The sequence below is a fragment of the Sturnus vulgaris genome, chromosome 8 (assembly GCF_052056855.1).
Source record: "Sturnus vulgaris isolate bStuVul1 chromosome 8, bStuVul1.hap1, whole genome shotgun sequence".
Taxonomy (NCBI): Eukaryota; Metazoa; Chordata; class Aves; order Passeriformes; family Sturnidae; genus Sturnus; species Sturnus vulgaris.
This window is the reverse complement of record NC_142250.1, coordinates 11785126-11802376: the sequence shown is the minus strand read 5'-3', so window position 1 is coordinate 11802376 and position 17251 is coordinate 11785126. Positions and strand designations below refer to the sequence as shown.

General features: G+C 40.7%; 1 protein-coding gene across 2 annotated transcripts in view; it reads right to left on the bottom strand.

Moving 5' to 3' along the window:
• Positions 1-13257: 13257 nt before the first annotated feature.
• PARG (poly(ADP-ribose) glycohydrolase) overlaps positions 13258-17251 on the bottom strand; it is a 60880-nt gene continuing 56886 nt past the window's right edge. For both annotated transcript variants that reach the window (XM_014877973.2, XM_014877971.2), the window contains exon 18: positions 13258-16695. In XM_014877973.2, the coding sequence (XP_014733459.2) occupies positions 16523-16695 (173 nt within the window). In that variant the 3' untranslated portion in view covers positions 13258-16522. The remainder of the gene's footprint in view (positions 16696-17251) is intronic.

Below are 17251 nucleotides of genomic sequence, written 5' to 3'. Positions count from 1 at the left end.
GACACACCCTGGGATATGGGACACACCCTGGGACATGGGACACACCCTGGGATAGGAGACACACCCTGGGACACACCCCGGGACACACCCTGGGATATGGTACACACCCCGGGATAGACACGGGACACAGCCCGGGATAGGAGACACACCCCGGGATATGAGATACACCCTGGGACACGGGACACGCCCCGGGACACAACCTGGGATACGGGACACGCCCCGGCACACACCCTGGGATATGAGACACACCCTGGCACATGGGACACACTCTGGGATAGACACGGGACACACCCTGGGATATGAGACACACCCTGGCACATGGGACACACCCCTGCATATGGGATACACCCCGGGACACACCCTGGGATATGGGACACACCCCGGTATGGACACGGGACACACCCTGGAATAGACACGGGACACACCCCGGGACGTATTTTTTCTTTACCTGCTACAACCAAGATCCAATGCCCATATACATATGGTAAAAGTGGTATTTCCGATAACTATTAACAGCATATACATTCCAACTTTTGGTAACTTTCTGGGTAAGTAAGAAGATTGGTAGGAAAATTGGACACACTTTATAAGGAAGGAAGAGAGAAAGAGCTATAATTTGTTTTGTGCTAAGGATATAGTGCAAAAATGAGTTTAGCAGGGTGAGGTGGGCAGAAATGGAAAGGGAAAACCTTAGGAAGGAACACAACAGGCTTCATCTGGGGTCTTGTCACCTAACGGTCACTCAGATTTTCTTGAGGCTTACTGGTTGATACAATTGCTGATTAGAGTAAAATTAATTTCTTCAAGATGAAAAAACCCTTAATCCGCACATAAATACATCAAAAACCTTATTATCATCTCAGCAGTTTCCTAGCAGCTGTGTACCTTCAGGGGACTGCAGAGCGAGGGTGTGAATGATGCGTGCATGGGTTTGTGCTACAGTGTTTAGTGCAGGGAGCAGATGGAGCCGGCACAGGGAGCCCCCAGCACAGCCCATCCCTGGCTCAGTGCTCCCGGGGAGGGTGGCCCAGCACCCTGCAGAGGGCAATGGGTGCTGAACTGGTACCTGAAGCTGGCCAGATGCTGCTTGAGTCTTCTGGCAAGTGGTGAAGCATTGTCAGATGCTGCAACTACTAATTGAGTCTTAACCTTATTATGGGCAGACAGAAGCCATCTTTAGAGCAATCATGTTATGCTGACTGAACATAAATTCAATTAAAAATTATAGTGAGGACAAGCAGACCTCCCCTCCACTTTAGAGGGAAACCCACATGTCAAATCTGACTGTGAATGCCATTGCAGCGAACAGGATAAATTAAATGTGCCTGGATAGACACTAAGATACGACAGTATGTTTCAAGTGCTTACGTTGTTCCCAATAGCCTTTGTCCAGTTTCAAATTTACGTTATTTAGGTTATGTTTTGTTTTTTTAATGCTTCACACAATGAGAATTTGTGTGCTTGAAACAGCAAGATTCTGGTTTATTGGGATTTGGAGCAGCTCCCAAATTCTCCAATATTTATTGTGACTTGGTTGTCCCACCAGCCTGCCCCAGAAGCTTTTAGTATACTGAGCTACTGCTTTACTGCTGCTGGCTTCTGGTGTCACTTTGTCACCAGTCTGCACCCCTGAGCAGCACCTACTTGCCACTCATCCATTTGCTCTCCAGTGAGCCCATGATGGACAATAAGCTATTTGCTCAAGATTCCTGTTTCAATTCTTACAATTCCCGTTTACAATTCACATTTGCCTGCCCATTTATGTGTCCCCTTGTGTACTTACCTCTCCCTCTGGCCGGCCAAAGGGAGATCCACACTGGCTTTGCTTCCTGCTAAACCATCACGCTTTGAAATTGGCTGGAATAGAAATCCATCAGCAGAATGAAAACTTTGAAAAAAAATTGCAACTCCTAGCACACACAGTCAGGTGTGCCAGCTTGCTTGGCATGGTTCTCCTGCCAGCTCCATAATAAGGAAGTGTTATGTGTTAGAAAAGTTTTGTACTGGATAAAATCTACAGCACAGGATAGTCACAACAGCACCCCTGTGCTGTCAGAGGTGAAATTGCCTGCTGTGCTGAAAGACACGCTGCCTCGCCGTTATTTATTTTTATATTTATCCTTATGTCCTCTAGCAGACCAGTGTGAATCTAACAAGTTTGCTTACTTATTTCCACCTCATTTCTGTCTTAAGTCAGGCATGAGTTAACAAAACTAGATCCAACCTGTTTAAACAACCCAAAGCATGTTTTAACAAAACTAGAACCCAGCTGGTTTTGGAAACTCGCTGTGCTGCCCACTGAGGGCACAATGTGCTTGTTCCAGGGTATGGTGCTGCACACCCCTCTAGTGCCTTGCTCCTTCGCTTGGGTTTGGTACGAGGGTTTTCCTTGGCGGATCAGCAGCCACTTGCAATCAGCAGTGAGTTCCTGCGGTTAATTGCTCCACACAACTCTCTCTCCAACACAGCACGACTTCTCAGTGGGCTTGTTTTTTCAAAGGGTAATCTCATAGGAGGTGGTCTGGGTACAGGATTACTCATGGAAGGACAATCTCATTAATAGCTTTCCCTCCTGAGATAGATACATTTATGTATTTTTGGCAACTCTTCATTGTTGTTTGTAATGTAATTCCACTAGAGACAATGTTGACCAGAAGTTCTCTTTAAGCCAAGCCAGAAACTCCATTTGCCGTTATTTCCCAATGTATTTATTACACACACAGACTACAAACTCACAGAGGTTCAAATCTAAAGCACCATCTCTTCTCCGAGCAAGGCAATTTGGAAACTGTAAAATCTGTTCTCACTTTGAGCCTAACATGGATGTCACACAGGACTCTGGTCATTATGTTTGTCTAACTTTTAAATATGAGACCTAAAACCCTTAGAGCCCAGACCAAACAACTGCAACAAATGATTCAGTCAGTTTTCAAAGGAGAAGCTTTGGGGGTTTTCCTAGGTAGACATTTCAAATACGTGCTAAAACCCTTCTTTAATCCCTTGTTTTTTGGTCACCAAATAATTTATCAAGCTTTTCTCCCTTCCCAGTCCTACATATGAGAAGTATTTTAATTATATCTGACACTTCCTGCAGAAAAGTTTACGTGGGTTATTTCTGTTCCCTTTGCTTTCTGAAGCCTTGCCTCTGTGTGCCATAAACTTCAGTAATATCCCTGACTTCTGTGAATAAACGTCCGTGGTAAAGGAGATATGCTGCTGGATGTCTGAGGGACAGAAAAGTCAGTCCCAGTTTCACGCAGCTCCTTACTTTGGGCAGGTTAAATGTGAGGCAGCAGGGAAAGCCAACAGCATGCTGGGCTGTGCCAACTGAAGCACAGCCAGGAGCTGGAGGGAAGCAATGACTGCCCTTTCCTCAGACACAGGGATAACCTGGAGGGGGGGAGTTCAGCAGGAAGACAGAGCCAGCAAAGCCAGGCTCTTCACACTGGTACATGACAGGAGGATGAAATGGTGATATAGAAACAGTTCAATCTAGACTCAGAGGATAAAAAACATCACAACGGGGACCCCGAAACATGATTCCATCCTTGGAGGCATCTGGACCCAGCCAAATAAAGCCCTGGACAGCCTGGTGTGACTCCAGTGTTGATCCTGCTTTGAGCCCTGGATGACCTCCAAATTTTCTTTCAGCCTAACTGAAGCACCTGTGATTTGTACCAGTTTCACAACAGAAATCATGTCAAACTTAAGGGTAAGCAGGCCATCATTATTTGGTCAACAGACAAACTTATATTGATAGTTTGGTCTGAATAACATCTATCTTGGGTTTATTTATTCTTTGTTCTAAAGTTTCAGGCTGTGATGCTCTGAGGAAAACAGGTACAAACAAGTACAGAGTGTTTTGTTGGAAGACCAGTAACACCCAAGACTGCTCCTTGGTTGATTCTGGCCAGTAGATTATTTTCAAGTGATTTTATTCTCCAAACATATTTCTGGATAGAATCAAAGTGCAGAAGCCCATTTGTCTGGCCACAGATCTGTTAGAGAGACAAGCTAGACAATAGAGCTGATTGAAAAACAGCAAAACACAACTTCTACTTGGTAGTTTCCCAAGTCTTTCCTAATAAATTAGCCCATTACAGCTACAAGAACAAAAGCAACCGTTGCTGTAATTATTTCTTTGATACTCCACTGTATTTTCATTAAATTCTTAGAGTAAACATTTAACTACAGTATATACAAAGCAGCGAGTGAGTCAGTAAGATATGTAGGTTAAGGAGGAACTCTGGCATACAACATTTATTATAGCTGCCAAATAATGAATTCATGTGGAAATTAGCAAGAGCACTAAACTTAATTTGTCCCACTATTTTAATGGGAGGTTAGTACATTGGCAGGCAAAACAGCAAGAAGTTTTCCCAGTAACTGTGGAAAAAGATCACCACTGGCACTGCAAAAGAGCCTGCCAGCATTTGGCACAATGACAATGAATAAAGCACTGCCAACTGTCCTTTCCTCAACCAAGAAAGAATTGAAAATATCTTCTTCTATTTTACCAGTGGATTAGGAGAAAACTGCTAGAAAATTGTTTTCAGTATTTGCAGGTGTTTCATTAGAGAATCCTAGCAAAAAAAAAAAATTTTTTTTGATACCTTTCTTTCAGCTACATCTAAAACACGCTGCATTTTGTCAGATTGTTGCTTTAGGTAACAATAACATTTTAAGGTGCCCTGACTTCATCATGCTCAACTGGAAAATTATCCTCTTCTCTTTAGAACTGTACCACTGGCTGTGTTTCCTATAGGAGGATCTATTTTGATTTTTAATGCTATTTATCCAGATGAAGGAATATGTAATTATCTTTCATTTGGAAGAAAATAAATAAGGCAAGACAGTTCTCCATCAGATAAAACTTCTGGGGTATCTGAGATTTACAGTTCTCACTAGGAGCAGAGTTTGCTAATGAAGCTTTTGAAGCCACAGTGGCAGTGTCTGATTGTGATTGCTGAAAGGTGACTCTTGAAGAGCTTTATTTGCACTAATCAACACCACGTTGTGCCTCAAAGCTAGAGTTCCCTTAGAAGCACTGTCCCTACTGAGTTACTCTGCAATAACTAAACAGGCTTTTCTGTTTACTTCTGTTTTTCAGAAGTAAAAACTTATCTATGTTTTTCAATGGGATCCTTTGGAGCTGCATTCCAAACCTGTTGTACAGTTAAAACTTCATAATTTCTTTCTGGCATTCCCAACCCTTTCTCTTCTCATGCCAGAGCCAAAGGGACCATCTGCAAAAGTATTGATGTAAAATACCCAAGGGCTCAGAGGTGGCCTGGGAATATCAAACCTGCTAGATGTAGAGTCACAATCATTTCTTGTTTTCCTGATGGTGGCCATTTGGAAACATTACATTCACAGTGCTGAACTCAGCTGGACAGTAGTAGAGAGTGATTCTGCTTCACAGCTGAAGGTCTGTGCATCCTTTAGGTTTAGTTGCCAGCAAACTGTTCAATTGTTTTCCTGTAAAGAGGAAAGCCCAATGAAGAACAGCTGAGGGAGCTGGGGTTGTTTAGCCTGGAGAAAAGGAGACTCAGGGGTGACCTTATCACTCTCTACAACTCCCTGAAAGGTGGCTGCAGTCAGTCAGGTGGGGTTGGTCTCTTTTTCCAGGCAGCAGCCAAGAGAACCAGAGGCCACAGTCTCAAGCTGTGCCAAGGGAGATACAGATTGGGTATTAGGAGAAAGTTTTTAATGGAAAGAATGGAAAGTACTGGAATGGTCTGCCCGGGGAGATGGTGGAGCCACCATCCTTGAATGGATTTTAAAAAAGACTGGATATGGCACTTGGTGCCATGGTTTAGTTGAGGTTTTAGGGTGTGGTTGGACTTGATGGTCTTGGAGGTCTTCTCCAACCCTGTTATACTGTGAAACATCTGAACTGAGTAGACGTGTAAGCATCTCAGTTACCAAGGTGAGCTTACTGTTCATGCTTCATGAGGACTCTTGATCCACTAGCAGCCACTGTATCACCAAATACATTTCCAGAAAAATAATGTTTTTAACAACTCACTCCAAACTTGCCCCCAGTATATAGTTTTGGCCTTGTTTTATCATCTTAGAATAAGTGGTTTTAACTTTGCTCTAAATTCCTTTTGGAACAGTTTGCTGTGCAGTCCATGCTGTCACATTATGGGAGATCCCCATAGTTTAGAAAGTCTTCACCCATCGATGCTGAGCTCACTGAATTGTTCCAATGCTCATGAATACGAGGCAGTTGTGGAGCTCAGCACACAGCACCATAATGGTGTCTCTAGCACTCCAGTCTCTGCAGGCACTTACCAGTGGATGTCTGTGCTTGTGTCATGTATGTGAAAAGAGTATCTCTACAGCTCCATTTGAAGGCATTTTGAGCTGCATGAAAGTCTGATGAATCATAATATCTCAATGCACAGAACACTACATGAAGAACAACATCATTAAGTGAAAGGCAGGACCCACAGTGAGATGACTCTTGGCTGAAATGATGCTAGGTTTAAAGTTTTAGTGCTATTGCTGTGACAGCCTAAGGCAATTACAGATGTTGCCTTAGCAAACAGACCTTTCCTGCATAGACCCATTCCCTGAATGTGTACGGTGCCTGTGGGAGGCTGTCACTGAAGCCAATTATGGAAAAATATTGAAAAGTCTGTAAAGCTGTCTGGCAAGTGAGAAATAAATCCCACCTGTCATTTCTCTCTCAATCCCGCTAGCAAATCATAATCCTCAGTCATCACTACCTCGGACCTTATAGTCGGGAAGGATCTAGCTACGAAGAGCAAGGATTGCACGTCACTTTGGGGACTGTGATTAGCTCAAGTCTGAAGTGAATGGGTTTGGATCTGTCAGTTCAGCCACTACACTAAAGCCACTGAGCATGGCTGGCACACGCTGTCCCCACCCCCTGCGACAGCGGTTTAGCGGGAGCGCGCCCTGAGCCTGATTTACGGCTCCTCCGGCAGACAGGGTGAGGCTTTCGGGCCAGGCTGAGCGCATCGGCAGGCGCTGCTGGAGGAGCCATCTACCCAAACACAAATAGAAAGCAAGCTTCAGTAAACAAAGAGGCTTTTGCAAGAAATTAACACCTTCTCGAGCGTGGGACAAAACACACACGGGGCTGAGCCACCAGGACTGGATGTCCAGCAGCGGGTTTGCCCTCTGTATGGAAAAGGTGCTGCCTGTGCCTGCTGGGCACTGCCTGAGCATGGGATAAGGGACACTTACAGGGTCCCTCACCTCCCCCTGGCTCATTATTTCCTCCAGCTCACTTCAGAGAATTCCCCCCACCTGGGAGCATTACCAATAGTCGGTTTTGGAAAGGCTTTAAGGCACAAACTACCAATTACAACATTATGATACTTGGGCCACTAGTTGCTGCTTGTGTTATGTCTCTCAGCCCTGGAGAAATATTAAGGCAGCAGAGAGAACACCTGGAGTTATCTGACCTGGAGATCAGAATTCAAAGTTGGTTTTCATTCCCCTAAGACATAGTTCTGTCATGTCATTGCCACATGAATTTTCAAAGCAAAAAAGCTTTTCCTCTGCTCATTTAAGTATACAAATGCCTTATTTTGGTCATAGATTAGGCATTTCTCATGGGTACAATTTTACATTGGACTGTAACAGAAACCAAGCTCAGAGGAATTTATTAACATTTTGAGGCTCTCTGAAGGTCACAATGAGATTTGAGGCAAAAATACAGGGATGCTTGTCTAAAGCAAACAGAAATTTCATTTGCCTTGAAACCCTTCAAACAACTTTCCTAGTAGGCAAAGGAGGCTCCTGATGTAAGTCAGGGTAACCAACCCCTTCCAAAACTGACATGCAGAAGGTGCAGGTTCATCTGAGTGTTTCCAGGTCTCATGCCAATGACTGGAAACAATTTTAAGACCTCAAAAACTTTAGAACAAAACCAACCCAAAAAAATTCAGTCAAAAGATTTAGAGCAACAGATGCTGAAGCCATATGAATTTAGGAGGTACTTAGTTGTCATTAGAAACATCTCATCCACATGATTGCTCACAATCAAGAAGTCCAATTTCAGATTAAAAAAAAAAAAGCTCCAAATCTGTTGCATTTTAAATTCAATTTGCTGGGTTTGGCTGCTGGTTTTTGTGTATGTGGAATTGGCAGAATGAGGAAGGAGTGGACTCAATCAGTAGGTCTTTTTTTTCATCTGAATGCTCGGGGAATTGTCATCACCAACAGTAAAGTTCTAAATGCCCCTTAGCTGAGATTTACAATGTGGATGAATTAGGAACCTCCTTTTCTCAAAGTTGTAGTATGTTCAATCCATGTCCAGAAGACACTGATTGTATTTTTTCTCACCTTTCTCCTCAAAATGCATAAGTTTTGATTTCCCACAGAATGTAAAATCAAGCATCCCTTCACTCCTGACCTACATTTGCTTGCTGCAGGTCATTTAATTATGAATGAAAATACCACTTTGTTTATACGAGTTCAATTTATGACAGAGATTAAGTTATGAAATTTGTTCTCCTGGCATCTTATTAATACTGCTCTGCTGTAAAATTCCTCAGGCAATAGGCAAAATAATGACTTAAAACTGCAATGAGATAATTACCTAACAATGCAGGCATTTTGAAGAGAGACATAACTCTGGATTTGAAAATACAATTTTTAGGACCTTATCCTTTATATAAAAGGGTGTGAAACACTTACAATTACCTTAATTTATTTTCATGACACTTTGGTTTAGATCCAATCAATTCCTAGCATATTAAAGAAAATTCTGTCATTATTCAATAACAGGATTTAGCTATTTGCAGCAATTTTCTTAATCTTTAATTTTGAAAAGGTAAGTCTTCAAATCTTGGCAAAATTAACTTTGTGCCATGATGAAACACTTTGATCTATACAGTGCCTTTATTGCATCTGGTATGCCAAGATGCTTTGATGAATGAAAAAAAATGAGCAAATGCAGCACTTCCCATCAACTTCCAGCTGAAAGGCAGTTGTACATGTGCAGAGGAGCCAAGTCCTCACTGATGCAAGGCCATGGAAGAGGATTCTTATGAAGCATCTCCAAAGCAGACGCCATAAACTACATCTAAATCTTAATTAATTCATTGATTTGATTTAGCTTCTTCCCCTTTCAAATGGAAGTAAAAAAACTTTCTCTCTGCTTAGTGATAATTCACACAGTTCAGGATCATGAACATTCCTAAGCCTCACTATATAGGCAACACCTGATGTAGAAATAGCACAAGAGATGAATCCACAGAAGTGGAGTGAGTTAAACTCCTGGGAAAAGATCTTTAATATAATGCTTTCCCCCTGATCAGTCCTGCAAGTCCAAGAGTGCCAGAGGGGACACCCTGCCTTCTCTACACATGGATATAGTTCCTCACTGGCCTGGTTATTCCCTGTCACAAAAGAGGACCCCATTAATATGGGAACACTGTTACTGATGAAGATGTACAAGCCCACGGTAACAGTTCACTGAAACCCTACTCTCTGGTATTCCAGGTACACAAAGCAAAACAACTTGAACCACCCAGGCAGCCTGGAGAAAATTTTCTATAATTTTCTTATTCAAATTCTAAAGTTGCAAGATTGCAGACATGTAAGGTACTTAACTTTGTCATTTCCCCACACAGCTTCAAAACAGACATGACTTACTCGGACACTTAAGGTCAGAGCTCACATTAGTGTTTTCAGAGAAACATCATCCTTGTGTTTTTTCTCCCTCATAAGCTAAGAAAGACTACTGTCAGGATCCAGTTAGGACAGTCTTTCACAAATGAAAAACATCAATCAAACAGGCATCAAAGGAAACCCATAGAGGTGTATGGGTTTCTTCTTGGACACCAACACACGGGAGATGGCAACCCAGTAAATGGGAACACAGAAATAAAAATCAATCGCCTCCTGAAAGGGTTTTCTGCCTTTTTTCCAAAGACCTGCAAACTTTGAAACGAAAGGCTCATTGGGAACATACATCCCTGCCTCCCTTATAGCTGGTCTTGATGATGATTTCTGAGAGAATCTAAGCATCACATTTAGAGAGCATGAGTATAGATCATTGTAGTAAATATGAAAACATTGAAGTTTGTCCCTGATTGTCTTTGCTCTCCTGATTTATTTTTTTAACTAATACTATTAGCAATTTCTGAGAATAAATGTAACAGTTCCCCCACAATCAAAGTAATTTTCTATCTCCATCAAGTGAGTGTAAAAGAAAGGTGAAAGCACCATCTTTGAGTAAGAAGATTGCAGTTTTCCCCTGTAGCCTCCTAGCACACTTCACCACCCTGAAAAAATTTCAGATGCTCAAAAGCCATTACAGAGCATATCCAGACAGAATTTACAGGGGTTTACTCCTGCACTCCAGATGTTGTTCTGAGTATAAATTACAGTTTATAAAAGCTAGAAAACATTGCCCTTTCAGGCAAAAACACCCATAATGCCTGAAACGTTTAGCTAAGGTCAGACATATTAAAGAAGTGATGACATATGGATATATTAAAACAAACACTTTGTAAATTGTCATTACTGCCTCCCTACAAAAATAGCCTTGGAATGAAAGTTCAGGATTTGCATAAGAACAGTGATTAGATGCTAACACACATACAGATGTCTTGGATCCAAACTGGTAACATCATGTGTGGCACTGCATTCTTGTTTCTTGTTAACTCTAAACATGAACTTTTAAAACAAACCTGCCTCACTGGTCCTTTGTTCCCTTCCTATTTGGCAAATGCAGCTTTTATCTGTGCAGAATCTCACTTTGATAACATTAATTACAAAAGGAAGCAGCAATTTTAGATATAAAAAATTCCAATCATTTACAGAAGGCATCTCTAAAAAGCAAACGAAAAAAGAGATGTTACTGAGCTGGGGCTTTCAAGTGAAAAAAACTGAGAGCAGAATAGACAAAGCCTCTGTTCTGTAGAAAATTCTATACAGAGAAAGCAAGTTCTTACCTGCATGTTACATGAATTGTCCAAGAGGAGATTTACACAAAACAATGTTTAGCACTTGGGTGAAAGGAGATGAGGCTTTTCAGTAACCTTTACCCAACCAGGCATACTCTTACTGTTTTACACCCAATGGAGAAATGCCTTCACTGTATTCCATTTCTTTAAAAATCTGAACATCAAAGTGGTCCTCTTAGCTATTCAACAATTAAAAATAACAGGCAAAAAAAATTCATATCTTTAAAATCACCTGTTCAATTTAATGTTAATTAATGAATTAAAAACACAGCACAAAAACTTGTCATTTTTAGGCAGATCAGCTGTGCGAAGAATTTTCAGTATAATCCATCAGAGAGAGAGGACAGCTGACTGCAAAAGGCTGAGGTGTGTGAACAGAGAGCCAGCAAACACAGCCAGCTTGTAAAGACAGTGCAATCTCCCTCTAGGCTCCTGTCCCCTGCTTCCCAGGTTTACCACTGATAAGCTACATTAGCAATGATCCCCACTCCAGTAGTTCATGGCAGCTTCTTTAAAGCTTCTTCAATGTGTGTGTATACACAGCACAGTGTGCATACACCCAAACACAGTGTCCCCAAGTGTCACCAAGAGGACTTGGAACACACCAGTGCCTCCTTTAACTGTGGACCGAGTGCCACTTACCAGGACCACGCAATGAAAGCCTGGCTGACAGCTCAGCTCAGCAGAAATTGATGTTGTTGCTGTAATGGAGTTATCAGTGACAAATACCTCCTATGCAACTTCCAGGTCACACTCACTTAAGCAATGATAAATGAGCATGAAACACTGTTAGCACAAAACAAGGTCATAAATACTCAATTCTGAGCTTAAAAAACCCAAGCATTTCAGACAGCTGTTGCATCTTGCAGTCTCCATGATTTTATGGATGTTCTCACTCTTGTGACAGAGGTGCCACAAAACAGCAAAAGATGACTTTATGCAGATATTAAAAAAAGAGAAATTAAAAAAAAAAAGAAAAAACCCAAGTCATCCATCCAGAGAAAACATTGCATCACCCTACACTGACTAATATACAATTACATCAGTGAACCTGACAGAGTTTGTAACAGCTTTTGGAATCCCAAGGTATGACATCCATCTGTCCATCCTTCTGTCATAGAAAACTGCTCAGGATGAGAGGATGTAGACTGTGAAGATAAACGTGAAAAGTTGTGAAATTCAGGTGTCTGAGATTCCTCTGTCCAAGCACTGACATAGGTGGGAAAACAATGGAGAAAACCAGGACAAGTCCATGGTGAAGCAGCCCTTGCAATTGCACTTTATCCCCAGGGTTATCTCCACAAGCTACAGTTGCTTTTAAGAATTAACAAAGTTCATTCCTGAGGGTGTTTGCTGATTACAGTGAGATCAGTGACAGCTTGGGACAGACTGGCAGCTGCCTCTGCACTGCAGCAGCACAATGGGAGCACCTTCTGCCTCCCCTGCACCTGGGATTTCCAAGGTACAACATGAAGGTCATTAACCCTTCTGTCCCTTCCCAGTTGTCACGCAACCAAAGCCTGCCACCCCTAGCTCATCCAGCACTCATCCAAACACTGCTCATGAAAATGGGATCCCTTTGGCCATTTCCATGAGCAGAGTTATCTGGGCAACAGTGCAGGAAGTTCCCTGCTCAGCCACAACCCACCTGCTCATTCCTGCTCCCCCAGATGTGTGTGTCAGTCACCCTCTTGCTTCCATTGCTGCTGTTTGCTGGACGAAATCCTTTAGTATCAACACGTCAGACTTCATAAGCACAATCGAATGTGCTCAGAAGCAATCAAATTATATTTTTATCCTAATTTCCTGTAATGCTAAAAAAATTAATTCCTTACTGGCTTAAGAAAACATTTTGGAAAAAGTTTGAAAGGCTTTATTTAGGAGGATCTCAGCCTCTCTTACAAACCATAAAAACCCTTACACAACACGTTAATTATTTATATATTTTTAGGGGGTTATTTGATTTTATTAAGTGACATTTCCTTCATGAAGTTCAATGAATAATCCAACATCTGCTTGCTTACCAAAAGCTTGGGAACGTCAGAATATCTGCATATGGCCATACACATGGATGAAAACTCACCCTCACACTGACACCCTTCCAATTTACAGTAGCTAATTGCATTTTACATTGCTACACAGACAGAAGCAACCACCACAATACTGTACAGGAAGAATTCTCAGCTATGTGTTATGTGTCAATTTACTGCTAGAACTATCTGCAGTATTATGCCCTGTGCATTCAAATGTGCTGGAATTCTTCTGTCCTGGAAAATATATTAAGTGAGAAATTACACAACATAGCTTCAGTCAGAATTTTTTTATTGTATTCCTACAAAATTATGTAAACATTAGCATACAGGTCCAGAAAAATCAATACAATATAATGGTGCATAAACTGTAGGTTAAGAAGAATGTCAGGAACACTTCAACAGTTTATAAATTAATATATACAGTATTGGATACTCCTCATTGGATAAGGAAACCTCAAAACTGAGACATTTAGGTGCAAGAGCTGTAGAACAACAGAAGTGCTCAGACACCAAACTTGACTATGAGGCAACATTGCAATCTACATGACTGCCTGTTGTTGTTTCATATTAAGCATTCAATTTGGCAGCTAAAAATATAAACCAAAAGTTTTGGTAGGAAGTTTATTTTTATTGGAAATCATATAGCAAACATCCCTAAAATAATAAAAAATCCCAAACCCAGAATACTCCATCACCAGGTTTCTGGAAGAATGAAACTGAAACTTTCTAGGTTGCACAAGGAGATCACTGGCATCTCCATTTCACACGACTTCCCCCAGAGCACCGAAGGCATCGCCAGCTAAAGGAAACATTTCAGGGAGTTTGGAAAAGGGGAGTGGTGGGTGGGGAGAAAAAGAAAGATGTAGAGCACATATTGGGCTGATATACAGCAACCTGGGCAGTTCAGCTCTTTGCTGAATTAGAACATCATGGGAATGTAACACCACTGTTAACTAATTCTGGGCTATTTTGCTTTAAAAAAACTCAAAGCAAAACAAACAACAACAACAACAACAAAATAATCTTCAGCCTGCCTGTGATCAAAATCATATTCAAAGCATTCTTACAATGTTGCCCTTTACGAGATCAGGAACAAATAATAGAATCCAGGATATATCACTCTTTTTCAGACAACACATGAAATGGAGTTATTTTCCTTTGTTCCTGCCCATACAAGCATAATTCACAAGAGAAAAAGGTATGGTAAACGTATTCTAATGAATGACCTCAAACAAAAGGCATTCTTCCCCATATTAGAAAATGCTCAGTATCACTGAAACTACAGACTGCATAAAAAGACTAAGATTTTCCTGGAAGCACTTGACACTGCAAGAACTCTTCTAACTGCATACCTATAATATGATCATCAGAGAATCTCTCCAAAGTTAAATTTTTCTGTTTCTAGAGTTGAAGTAGAATTTCATTCCATCATATTTGGTACATTTTTCATACCTGACCAACCACTTCTCACAATGACAATATTGCACTAATGAAAAGGTATTTATATATAATAAAGGGGAGGTCATTTCTAGCCATCTAAAGCTTTTTATTGTAATTTTTTCCAGTTGTTAAGGAATAAATTCTGTTCATCTCTTCTATATGAGATCCTGAGTAATAAGATGAAAAAGGTTTGGCTGATAGCACCAGTTTTCCATCACTTATCATAATTCACAGGGTACATCTATCATCAGCAATGCATCTAGAAGCACTATCATACTTGAACCTAAATACCCAAATAAGAGCTAATAAAACAGTTATTCCTATTGCCAAAATCTGAGCCAACACAAACACCAGGAGCAGGAGAAAAGATTTCTGCTAAATCTGAGGACACAGGCTGCAAACACAGAAAAAATATCCTGAAATTCTAGCCAAAATCTTTTCCTTATAATGGATGGGGTTGGAGCAAACTACAGCTGGTGGGAAAAACAGGAAGATACCTCTGTGTCCATCACTTCCCAAGTAACACACCTGCAAGCTGCCCACTTAGAATTAATGCCAAGGTACAGCACCCTGAAGGCGTTTATAAATGACCCAGACTCTTTCCTGTTGCTTCCCCCAGAGCAGATCAAGCAGTGAGTGATTTATTCTAAGCCAGACTGCCAACAGCTTCCAGCATTTAATTACCATGGTGTGTCCGAGGCTTGGAGAGTTTTATATGACATAACTCAAAAGGATTTGTTGATTAAGAAACTTAGGTCACTACATTTCCTGCTGCAGTTTTTACTTGTATTGCTAACTCGGAATAGCAACTATGACAGACAAAAAAAAAAAATCTAACACAGAAGAAGTTAAACTTAGGAAACTGGGCCGAAACTTAAACTGAGCTTAAACTACAAATAGATGAAAGTCTCACTGGATTTGCCCTGTACATAGACCTGAAAAAGTTTTATCACAGATGTATCTGCAGTTTTGTGTAAACTATTCATGTACTACAGCAACACTAATTTGGTATTCACAGATAGTAAAAGCACAGGGTTTACATGTTTTGCCAACTCTTCACTGTTATTCCCATGTCTAAAATGACACAGGCAGAGACTCCTAACAGGACCTGGTGTTGTTATCTGTAGCCTGCAGACTTTCCTCCCACTGATATGTGATTTGTTTCCTCACTCACATATCCCATGGGGATCTTATACTCACATATATGCACACTGAGATAAGGGAGAACTGATATGACAATATAAACACAACTATGAGACCTTAACTCAAATATTGCCAGCAGCACTAAACCTTGAGAAACCTCCAATAGACCAACGTGTCTAAGACCTTGTTCAATGTGGTAACAGACAGCACTAACAAAATAGTATTGAAGTGTTTCATGGGAAAATCTTTCCCTCTGCTTCCAGCTTTGGTAACATTTCTCATTTTCCCACTCTTGTTGTTTTTTCTCTACTTCTCTTTATGCTAACTTTTATGTCTAATTTGGTAAAGACCATGCAGTTGTGAAATACATTATTGGCTCCCTCAGAATTTTTCAGTATTTAACCATTTATTAAAAAAATAAATGAAACCCAGGGCATTTTAAGTTAAATGAATGAAAACTTTGGTAAGAACACTGATGGTACCTTGGCACTCTTAAGGATTATGACAATTTTCAATAAGAACAATCATTAAAATGCTTCTCCCTAACATCATCCAAGGAGTTACATGGCTGTCTGTACTCCAGCTCTAAGCCTCCATAAGAAATCTACATAAGAGCTCTGAAAAATAAAGGCAAAGGAGTACAGGAAAATCTGAAGTTTTTCAGCAATCTTGAGTGAAATATACATGTGTACCAAAATACTTTACTTAACAAGGTATAATGCAAATCAAACTTACCAAAGAATCTTCTTCTGTACACACATGAACAAGGTTTTCATGTATGAAACCATCAAACAAATAAACCTCATCTCTCAAAGATGTTTGTGGGGTTTTTTGTTTTGTACATAACTACCAACGCATCAATATAAATTAAGCCAGCTCATTCATTATGTCCAGCAATTCACACAATATACCAGTGGGAGGAGATAAACATTATTCTGATCAAATACATTTATTTTAATCTTCAAAACACAACCCTTTTTCTTCATCCTCACCCTCATCATCAGTAGAATCTGCATAGGACTCAATGGTGTTGTATATGAAAGAATACAGCTTGACATCTGGTCCTGAAGTAGAACAGTTTCTGCATTGTTCATTGTAGTATCTCAGCAACAGCCTATAAATGTCCCCTTCAAAAACCAAAAAGAAATCATTAAACACCATATAAGAACAGGCCATATGAGTAATGTATGCAAAGGAAGGCTAGAAATGCACATGCACACTGAGATAGTGGCTAGGAACATCTCTAAATGAGCAGTGACAGAGGAGGCAGACTGTGTAATGGGAATGTCTGCAGGTCGTTCAGAATATAGGATGGGCTCCCTCAACTTCCTGCATAAATTATCCTAACATTAGGCTTGTATACACATTACTTAACAAATGTATTGCCAATTACCCAGCTTGGTTCTCCTGGCCCAGAAACTAAATGACACATAATAATTACAGTTGGACAATGGATACACCGCTTTTCTTGCATTGCAACTGGACAACACGTCAGACTACATCTTGCAGGATCAAGACAGAGCCACTAGAAGACAAATTTATATCCAGAATGCCTAAGCAGCTTTTCCCTTTTCAAAGCATTACTGAGTTATATCAAAAGCTTTTGCAAATCTTCTATGTACCACATGTATCTGCATTTTTCAAATTCTACAGCATAACTCCTATGTGAATCAAAAAAGCATC